The 11,383-nt window shown below is 36.9% G+C and overlaps 1 protein-coding gene across 1 annotated transcript in view; it reads right to left on the bottom strand.

Moving 5' to 3' along the window:
• Window positions 1-11,383, bottom strand: part of cdhr5a (cadherin-related family member 5a) — a 63,389-nt gene that overhangs the window by 31,437 nt on the left and 20,569 nt on the right. The window contains exons 6-8 of the mRNA XM_037979952.1: window positions 8,751-8,855; window positions 8,487-8,672; window positions 4,888-4,978 (exon numbers count right to left, since the gene is read on the bottom strand). Of these exons, the coding sequence (XP_037835880.1) occupies window positions 4,888-4,978; window positions 8,487-8,672; window positions 8,751-8,855 (382 nt within the window). The remainder of the gene's footprint in view (window positions 1-4,887; window positions 4,979-8,486; window positions 8,673-8,750; window positions 8,856-11,383) is intronic.

The raw sequence follows: 11,383 nt of genomic DNA, 5'->3' as shown, positions 1-11,383 counted from the left end.
ATCTCGTTCTTTCGGTCACTACCCAAAGCTCGTGACCATAGATGAGGGTAGGAACGTAGATTGACCGGTAAATCGAGAGCTTCACTTTTTGACTCAGCTCTCTCTTCACCACGACAGATCGGTACAGCGCCCGATCTGTACCGATCGATATATATATATATATATATATATATATATGTGTATATATATATTTCTTGCTTATATTTATTTTGTCTGTTCGAAATAAAGAGAAGGAAAGAAAGAAAGAAAGTCTGAGAGGTGCAATACACAGAACTACTCAAATCATGTATTAAGCCTCTAAGATAAATACCATAGTCATATAATACATTTGCCTAAAGATATGCTCATTTTAAGTTGTTTTATTTATTAATTCATACAAGAACCAGCTGCTTCCCAACACTTAGCATTATAGAGAATCTTCATCTGGCACTTGTAGTAAACAGCAGACGTGGGACAGGGCAGGTAACAGTGTGTTTGCTCTGTCGCAGTTATTAAAAGATTTGTCTTTTAATACAACTGATAATGAAGCAGCAGGAGGTAGAGAATTTGTTTCTCTTCTTGCTGCAGCAACAGGAGAGATGTTTATCCAACAGGTCTGGTTAAATTGTTGTGAAACGTTTTGGTTTTTATGTTTTTACACCTTTACATGCAACCATTCACATACACACACATTCACATTTTAAGTATTACATTTTCTGTGTTTAAGTCTGTCTTCCCAAATATATACAGTTGTATATAAAAAGTTTTGCCAGACACAGCTTATCTATTCATCAGCTGATCATGTCTTTGAAACATCACTCCCAGAAATACACACAAACATCATAGATTCAACAGGATTTTCCTGAATTCTGATCAATTAATTTGAATTAAACACACATCTTAGTTGCTCTCAAGTTTTGATCTTTCTCTCCACCCTCTCAGCTGTTATATTGTAAATACTGATCAGTAAACAGTTGTAACTTGTTATTTATTAGTAATTAGTAGCTTTAGCTAACCTGAACATTTCCAGGCCTCCTCTTCATGCTCAGACAGAACTTCCTGCTGTCTTTCTACCACTCTGAAAAGCTTTCTTTCCTGCCTCCATCTTTATCTTTCTGCCTCCTCATCTTTAGCTCTCTGTCATCAGATGACAGCATGACTCACACAAAAACAATCGTGCTCGAGGAGGCACGCGGGAGCTTGGGGAAGTGGGCGGGGCTTACGGTACACTGCAGAATGAGTGCTTTCTCTCTTTAGCCACCAAAGTCACTAGATTTGTCACTAGTCGCTTTAAAAAAATGATAGAGGGATCTGAAAACTCGCTAAATATAGCGTTAAAGTGACAAAAAGGCGTGTGTGTTTTTTGTGTGAGAAATACAAAGTGTGGCGTGTGAGGGCCGAATGCAGGACTTTTAACTGTCCCGCACAGGGTGATGCGGGACAAGGGACGGTGGGGCTAAATGCGGGACTGTCCCGCCCAATGCGGGACGGTTGGCAAGTATGCAAGTAACAACTAGACGCAAACCTCTGTCAAGACCATCGCAATATTAGAAAATATTCTGATCCAGATTTTGACCAAAATTTAATAAATTCCTTAGCATTTCATCAAAATCTGTTCCTTAGTTTTAAAGTATTCTTGCTAACAGAAAAAACAAACACTACTGAAAATATAACCTCCTCGACAAAGGTAATAATTTAAGATAACATAGTAAGCAGTACTATTCTAAAGCTTTAACCCAGGGGTGTCTAAACTTTTTGCAAAGAGGGCCAGATTTGGTGAGGTGAAAATGTGTGGGGGCCGACCATTCAGCCTTACGTTCTTTGAACCATTAATGTTAAATGCAAATGAACTGTTTTATGTTTATAGCAATAGTCTTCACACAGATCACAAATCTAAAGTTTTTACCAAAATCACTATGTCTTTCATATTTGAAGACCACATAAAATAAATAAAATTTCTGTGTGGAAAAAAAACCTCCGGAAATATTCAACATATCTGGGTTCATATTTTATTAATATTCTATTTTGTTTTTCAGCAACACAATAAACATAAGAAGCATATATGGCATTTCATTCCTCATTTGTAGACATTGTAGGAACAACTTTTCAAATGCCCCATAGTAAACTAACAAAGGAACTTAGCTGATAGGCTATGTTTATATGTATGAAACACCTCTCAAAATGCTGTTTATATGAGAAAGCTAATTCACGTTGATGTTTTCAGGCTGTTCTTCAAAGTTTGATACAGAAAAAATAAAATGCACTTTCAGCAGTAACTATCTGGATTCATTGGACCTGTAGTATTATGTTTCAATAGTTCAAGTAGTAAAAGTGTAACTATTTAAACAAAGAACTCTATTGACTGGAAATTACTATGCTGTTGTCAATTAATAAAGTGAACTGAAAATCCAAAGAACAAATTATACACAGATTGAAATGAATCAGTGCATATTTCAAAACTAGTTTTGATCACCACATAACAAATACTTTGTCTGCTCTAATGTGAAGGGTGATACTGAGATCTCGACTGCAGTATATGAACCAGATCTGGCTCAAAAGCTGTGGTTTTGATGCACAAGATGTCACGTAGGTGAGAGTCACTTAGTCTCGTCCTCATGCAGTCCAGTCCAGTCCAGCTGGACAAGCCTTTGTCCAGCTGGTGGTAAAAGTTGGTAAGAGGGAGGTGTTGGTGTCGGCTGCGACACGCGGCATCACACTGCAGCTCAATGAGCTCCAGCTGCAGGTGGTCTGGAGCGTCATCGGGGTCCACGGAGAAAGGAGTGGAAAAAAGTGTGATCTTCTTTTCAATAGCTGCAAAATCCCAAAAGTACTGCTGAAACTCCTCAGCCAGAGATGAGATGTCTGCTGCATACCTCACTATTTGCGCACTGATGTTGTTCTGTGGAAAACTGGTCATTATTTCTTGCAGCAATGAGAAGTGTGTGGTATTGGGCTTCGTTTGAGACAGGTGTCTTTGGAAAAGTAGCAGCTTGGCCCAAAATGCTCTGATGTGTGAATACAGTTGACTTACCACAGCATTTTGCCCCTGAATGTTTGTGTTCAGCGCGTTCAGATGTCGGGTTATGTCAACTAAAAATCCGGAATCAGACAGCCAAACAGGATCGGAAAGTTCTGGCATCATTTATCCCTTTTTTACCAAAAATTGTCCAATTTCCTCCCTAAGAGAGTAGAAGCGCTGCAGTGCAGACCCCCGACTGAGCCACCTTACGTTGTTGTGATACACAACATCTCTGTATTCAGCCTGGATGTCGAACAAAAACTGTTGAAACTGGCGGTGGCACAGGGCTTTGGAGCGAATATAATTAATAGTCTTTATCACCGGTTTCATCACATGATCATATTTTAGATGTTTGGCACAAATAACTTGCTGGTGAATAATACAATGAAGTTTTATGGCTTTGCCTCCTTCTTCGCTAACTTTGTTACAGATTAGCGTTGATAATCCACTTCGCTCACCAGCCATGGCAGGTGCACCATCCATTGTAAACCCAGTGACTTTATTCCACGGGAGTTTCATGTCATCAACGACGGAACAAACAGAAGCAAATAAATCTGTTCCTCTTGTTTGGTCCTTAAGGCTCTGAAGGTCAAGTAGCTCTTCACTCTTGTTCATTTCATCGTCCACTCCTTTGAAAAAAATCAGCAAAAAAAAAAAAAAAAAGAAAAAAAGTCGAACTCCACTCCTTTTGCCTTTAATTGTCTCTTAATATCAGCTGAAACATCTTCAAGTCTTCTTACCACAGTATTACGAGCCAGGCAAACATTAGCAAACTCCTGCTTCTTCTCAGGACAGATTTTTCTCCACCATTTTCATCATGCAGTCTTTAATAAATTCACCCTCAGTAAAAGGTTTGCAGCGCTTGGCGATCAGAGTTGCCACCTCGTAGCTTGCCTTTGTAGCATTTTCGTTTGATTCACGGACTCTTGTAAAAAAGCACTGCTGTGATGTTAAAACAGCTTCAGTTAGATTTTCATGGTTTGGATGTTTCGTCTGGTAGTGCCTCTTGATATTGAACTCCTTGAAAACAGCCACAGTTTCTTGGCAAATTAGGCAGACACAGTTGTTACATATTTCGGTAAAAAAATACTCCAATTTCCGCTTCTCCTGAAAGCGGCGGCCCTCGCTGTCGACTTTACGCTTTTTATTTACAGTCGCAATTTCTGAAATGGGCACCCCAAGGGTGACGAGGGTCAACGTTTCCGCGGTGAGAGCAGCTCTACTGCCATCTGCTGGTGAAATATAAAATAGGTTTTTGTACTCTGCGGGCGACAGTGCTGACGGGCCACATATTATTGATTTTATGATCGAGGCTGCGGGCTGGTGTAAATTTGGTCACGGGCCGCATTTGGCCCGAGGGCCGGCCTTTGGACATGCCTGCTTTAACCCTTCTAAATCCTTTGTTTTTTTAATCCAAGCAGCCAGATCTTTGTGTGATCCTTTAAAGTGGTATTCAGCTAAAGTACTCAAGAATTTCTGAAGGCCTTTAAAAACTTTTTCTTGGAATTTTGGCTGCTATTTCACTTAGTTTCTGTTCAGTTTTTCTAAGGGGTCATGACAGCATGCAGAGGGCTTAGAAAACAAGTAGAGAAGTGAACATGTGGACAAAAGAAGTGTCAGACATTTAAAAAGAGAAACTCATCCTAACAAAGTCATGTTTTTCAAGGTAGAATGTTTTGGTGCTAGGTCTAAAAATATTGACAGTAAAATAAAATAAAATCACAACTGATTTTTTTTACTGTATTCAAAGGAAATTAGTCATTTTTTAAATGCACTTTTTTTAAATACAGAAAGCCTTTGTAGTGGCAGGCCAACAATAAACAGAAGCAATATATTCTTTGTTTAAAGAAAAATGAAAAAGAAATCGAATGTGTGGTTTATTTTATAACCTCGCAGGATTTTGTAGCTGATCTGTTCACTCAAGTTCTTGTCTCCATCCTTGGCGAACACCGGTCCAGGTTCAAGCACCAATGGGCCTTCCTGTAGGTTCAAATCAATCATGTGATTTATTTTTTCTTCTACTGCTTCGTTAGCACTTACTTTTATATTTCTGAGAAATGTGAAAAAACTGCCATTTTTTTAAAAGATACAAACATAAAACATTTCAAATTTGTTTTTGTTTTATATTTTAATCTAAGAGTCAGAATAACAGTTTCAATGTGAAATTAACAGACTCCAGTATCACAATTACCTTACCTAATAAATATGTAGTAAACTGCTCTTTCAAGCCTAAAGTTTGTTTTCAAAATTGCCAACAAACCGGAATGTGTCAACATGACCTACATGACACACATCTATTCATGGTGACTCTTTTATTTCTGTTGTTGTTTGATTACATAAACTCAGACATGTATCCAAAGGTGGAAGGCAGCGAATTATATTTACTGTGTTACTGTAGCTGATTATGAATTTTGTGTACTTTGTACGTTTTTAGGTAACAATTAGAATGTCCACTTTTACTTTTATTTTAGTATGTTTGATTTTAAGTAATTTCCACCAAGTATTATATATACACTGCCTGGCCACCAAAAAACATGCCACCTGGATTTAACTAAGCAAATAGTTACGAGCCTCCTGTTGGATAATTACTCCATGATTATATTTCAGCTGGCAACAAGTTATTTAACCCCAACTGATGCAATGAGTTGCTTCTCATTTCTTAAACAACCATGTTGAAAGACACATCCTGAGGTCGTGGAAAAGATGTCAGTCTGTTTGAGAAGGGTCAAATCATTGGCATGCATCAAGCAGGGAAAACATCTAAGGAGACTGCAGAAACTACTAAAACTGGGTTATAAACTGTCCAACATGTTATTAAAAACTGGAAGGATAGTGGGGACCCATCGTCTTCGAGGAAGAAATGTGGCTGGAAAAAAATCCTGAATGATTGTGAGCGGCGATCACTTAAATGTATAATCCAAATTGTGATCCAGATCACCATCCAGATCACCACCTCCAGTTGATTTGTGGCAATATACCACAAATCAACAAAAAATTTTAATGCGAAGGTTGATAGGTTCAGGATTAATTAGTAAATGTCAACCATAAGGGGGAATTTAAAGAACTTATATTAAAACAATAGAAAACTGAATGTAAACCAAATCAAAGACACATTTTGAGGAGCACACTTATTTCCCCCAATATGGCAATGACTGGATAAAGTGGGTGTGGCCTATGAGTAAAACAAAAAAAGAATCACTAAAAAATCCTGATCTTTCTACCCTTTCTACAATTTTTCAAGCTGCATTATGACATAGTTCACTTTGTAAACTATGTCATACTTTGATAACTTGGGGACACAAATGGACCACAAAATAACCATTCCTAAACATCACAAAAAACACTTTTTTTTTTTGTCTATTCATTGGCATATTTTCCTACCAAAAACAGTAAATGGTAGCTCCTCCAGTGATACAATTTATTCATCAAGTCACTCTAAAAAGTAAGACTTTCTCTGACTGAACGAAGGAAAATAGCTGGCTTACATTTGGGAGCAGGCACTTTGTGAAATAAACTAACCTTAAAACTTTTTTAAGAGCCTGGGGACACAATTAGGCATCAGGATATTGACATATGAATCTACAACTGCTTTGACAGGTCCTCCAATGATTGGGGGGGCAAATGTTGGGGAGAGGGGATATGCGTCAAGTGGCTTAGACCCCAACGATAACTGCTTGCAATTCTAGTTTTAGTTATATTCGTCTCCGATTTTATTTCCAAAAATTTGATAGATTTTACTGAGTTTTCTTGTTTTATCTGATTTCCTATGTCTGCGTTTTCATTACTTGGTTTTATTTTACCCGTGTTTTATTTGCACTTTTGTCTTGCATGAGCCATGTTTTATTTTCAACTCTGTCCAGCACTTTGGTCTGTTGTGGTGCTTTGAAGTGCTTTTTATAAATACAGTTGGACTGGATTTGAATTTCTATTGAAATTGACCATTTATCTTTGCTGACTGCTATAACACCAAGAAATCATTTTGTATAATGTTTGGCATCATTATGAAGCTTGGGGATTCCCCATTTTAATTATACAGCATGATTCCTGATGACAAATTAAATCAACCATTTAAAATAGAATTTTCAAACTCACAAATAAACCTAGCTTGTTGCTAGCCAGGTAATAATTCACCAAACAATATATCATTTTGAAGCTTTTGATTTGTGGAATTTGAAAATAACAATGACTCAATATAGAAAAACTTCTCTGACCAGGCATCACTACATCATAAAAAAATATTTTACAAACCTGAACCTTTTTTTAATAGCTATATTATTTTATATAACTGTATATTACTATTCATAAACAGGCACTATTTTAAAAGTCATGGTATATACTCCAATGTCCCTGTGAGGCCAAACTGTATCATTTCTAGCACCAAGAATGAACTGTAATCAAACTCTCGAGCAGGGCAGGTAATTTAAGAGTTTTTCTGTCAGCTGCTTGAGGTTTTGTTTGACATGTGTTGGTATTGAACAAGCTGAGCACCATGGGATGGTTTGCACTGAAATGACAGTCTCTTTAAATATTTGTGGACATGTTTTGTTTGTTTTGTTTATTCTATTTAAGAGCTTGAAAAACACTTTCTATTGTCTTTTGTGAACTGCAGGAGAGATGCCATTCTGATATAACTTTTACTCAAAGTAAATTTTCAAGGAACTAATTTTTACTTTTATGTGAATAGATTTTACACAAATAACTTAAATTGTGTAAATACTTGAGTACAGTACTCTTTCCACCTCTGCATGTATCTGACTGCATCTTCAACAACATTTTTTTTATTTAAAGCAACCTATTTGTGTGACCATTTATGACAACAGATACAGGAATAATAAATGAACACTGCTCTGACTGATGTATCATATGATAAAACAACTTAATCATTTTTATTATTAAACTAATTGCATAACTGGATTCACACTTAATGACTGAAATTAAAGGCCTAGTATTCTTTACTTTTCCACTTCTTTTTATGATAGAGTTTTAAATGAAGATTGTCCTTTGAAATGATGGGGATGTAAGCCTTGTACTCAAAGCCTGAAAATAATGTTATGCACAGTCTCATGCACATGGAGTATGTTTTGAATTAGCCGCTACCACATCAACTTTTAGCACCGTATCTGTAAGGCTGACTGAGTTATAGCCATTTCTGTGTATTTTACAATCAGTTGGGTGTGTCGGCCATCTTAGATCGAGTTGATTCCAAAAGGTAAGCAGTTTTAGATGTATATTCATAATTATCTTCTTAATAACATTGGTCTAGTGGTTATTCAGATATTTTGGTGACAGACTCACACACAAACACATGACCACAGCCAAAAATGTTATCGTCTTTGCTTTTTGGTGGCAAGTGATAATAATGCTCCAACAGTGTGCATGCTAAGTTACTAACAAATAAAAAAAATTAATTAGAAATGTTTTTTTTTTCATTTTTTGTGAGATTAATATAAAAAGTTAATTCAAAAATTCCAAATAATCAGCCACTTGCCTCCTTCTCAGTCAGGTTGACTTTGCCTCTGTAGCCAGTGCTCACACACAGTTTTGTGATTCCAAAATTGGTCCTCACACACGGCTGAAACCATGGAGGGCGGTTATCCACATCCTTCACATGCACTGTGATGGTGGCCACAGAGGTAAAGAATGGCTCATTTGAAGCTGAACCACTGAATGTGTCCTGGAAGAAAAGACATGTTTTAAACCAAAGCAGTTGTAGGACCTACCTGGTTATTGTTCCAGAAATGTTTTACTATACCTGCACGTGTAACACCAGAGAAATCTTATGCACAACATCGTAGTCCAGGATGCTTTTGACAAGAATCTTTGGTGTGTTTATGTTCTCCAGATAGAAATGTTTGTCCTGTTTAGTGGGCAGAAAGAAATAACAGTAAGTCTGTGTACAACAAACCAAAAACAATAATATTTCTTCACCTAAAAACTTCCTGTAACCCCTGTGATATCTGACAAATCTGCTGCTGTTTTTCTTTCACATTTCCTTTTTTATTCCAATCAGTTTTTAGGAAAATAATCAGGAAACCAACACAAAATTGGTAAAAGGAAATTACAATGCAATGGCAAAATATGTCAAACATGTAAAATGGAGAGAAAATGAAGAATAAATACTTTCCATGTCGATAAAAATGTGAAAGTTGAACTGAAAAGTGTTTTGAAAGAAAAAGAAAATCATAAAGTATGCTTGTTGTAAAATTATATATATATATATATATATATATATATAATTTTATATATATATATATATATATATATATATATTTTTTTTTTTTTTTAATACTGAACATTGAAGAAACCACTCAGGTGTTTTTGACTTTTTTCATGAAAGATAAAAACCTTTCTCATATGTGGATCTATAAGCTCCGATGGATGAATTACTATTAGAACTCGGGTTTGGACCTCTTGAAAAAGAAGCCACCACTCCAACCTTCATTAATGCAGTGGACTGGCTTTATGCCAAAAAACAGGAACTTTTGTCAACTATTTTTAATTTTAAAAGGACATTGTCACAGAGAAGGAGACTAGAAACAGGACGTTTTACTTCAAACTTGACATCATGAACGCGTGCTGTCCTAAAAGGTATGAGCTACAGGCCGACAGTCTGAGATCAGTTTGTGATTCAGAGCAGTTTGTTATTGATGAAAAAGTATCGACAATCCATGTGTGATTAAACAAATTTCGTAGTTTGAAACAACTGTTGATTAGTTTACTCTGGTGTGAAAGTTCATAAACGCCACTCTCAAGTGCGGTCACGTATTTTACGAGTTAGCATCCAGTTAGCATCGGGTTAGCTTCATGTTAGCAATGTTAGCTCTCTCCTGACGCTGTTATTAATTTTTTGGTTTGTGTGTTGATGTCATGACAACGGTCTGGGTGTAATTGGTTCTCATTGTTCCACGTTCCAAACTCTGTCATTATGCCCATTGTTTTGTTGGCCATGATGGTTCTTGTTGATCATCAGAATCCGAATCTGAAGAACTTTCATCTGATTCTGGAGAATTTGAGTTTTAGGTCACAAAAATGGGTCCCTGGAATGTTGTGTGAATGTGTTTGACTAAATAACATTCATAAAATGTCAATTTGAAAAATGATTTCAGTTCACCTTTAAAGGGTCATTGTTAACAACTGTTATAAGTTTTCTAGTCATAAATATCAGCTTTTTGAGCCCTTATAGTTACTCATATAGGCGTTACCAAGTTTTGCATTAAGCTTATTATGTTACATGATTTTTTTTACCCTGCTCATTATAGCAAATAACTTCTCCTGAAAAACTTTTCATCAGGATTGTCTTTCGGTGTAACATAAGAACTTTTATACTGATTGGCTTTGAATTCAAGAAGAAGTTGTCAGAAGTATGTTTTAGCACATTTAGGAATTTTAAGCAAAAGTTGCATATTTTCAAATTGATCTTCGATTGACAAAAACATTAACTTCAATTCAATTTCTTTGGTCTATAGTGCACCCTATTGCTCAATGTTTGTCAATTTTGGTCCACTAACTCAGAATTTCTCCCCACAACAGATCAAATTTCATCTAATCAGCTACTATTGTTTTCAAGATATGGCCAAATATGTTTCTTCCTAGGTCGCATTAAATATTTGTGCAAGCATAATTTGCAAATTTTTGAAAATAATTATCTGACTGTGACGACTTAGTATATTCACCTAGGTAAGTAGATTTAACATAGTGAGTTTTATAGGGATCAACCATTGAACCCCCGAGAACAAGAAATGGGGGTGGCCTATTTCAGTCCCCACAACTGATTCGAGACAGTTGCGGGAACTTTGAGTTTTATTTGTGCAACTTACAGTTACAGGAAAATGAAAAACCTCAATGATATCGCCCTCTATAGGTGGACACATATGAGTACTTTTGTGAGCAGCATACGCAAGCCCTTGTTACTACTATGTACATGTCATCCCAACACTCTTTGGGCTGCAGTATGATTTTTTATTATCAGAAGAAAAAGAAAAATAACTAGAACTGCAAGCAGTTCTATTTCATCCCTACTGACCGCCAGAGGCGGTGCTTCAAGCACTGAATGATCATTCTTGCGCATGCGCAGGTCGAGTACTAATCACGACAAAGTCACCTGTGACCTGCCGGTGACCCACGTGACTATATAGTCACGTGACACCAGGCGCTCAATCCCTTTTGTTCTTCTCGCGTGCAGGTGTGATTATACCTCCGTATTTCAAATATGTCTCGTTCGTCGCTAGTAGCCTCGTGACCATACGTGGTCGGAGCTGCGGGTGAGTCTTGCCCTCCAGGGGCTGCACGAGCGAGTTCGGCTTACCGAATCAGTGGCTGTTGCTGCGACAACTGGTAAGTTGTGTTTTCTCTCCTACGACAGTAGTTTACTGTTCGCTTTAAGTT

The sequence above is a fragment of the Kryptolebias marmoratus genome, linkage group LG15, assembly GCF_001649575.2.
Source record: "Kryptolebias marmoratus isolate JLee-2015 linkage group LG15, ASM164957v2, whole genome shotgun sequence".
NCBI lineage: Eukaryota > Metazoa > Chordata > Actinopteri > Cyprinodontiformes > Rivulidae > Kryptolebias > Kryptolebias marmoratus.
This window is presented reverse-complemented; position numbering and strand designations above follow the sequence as displayed.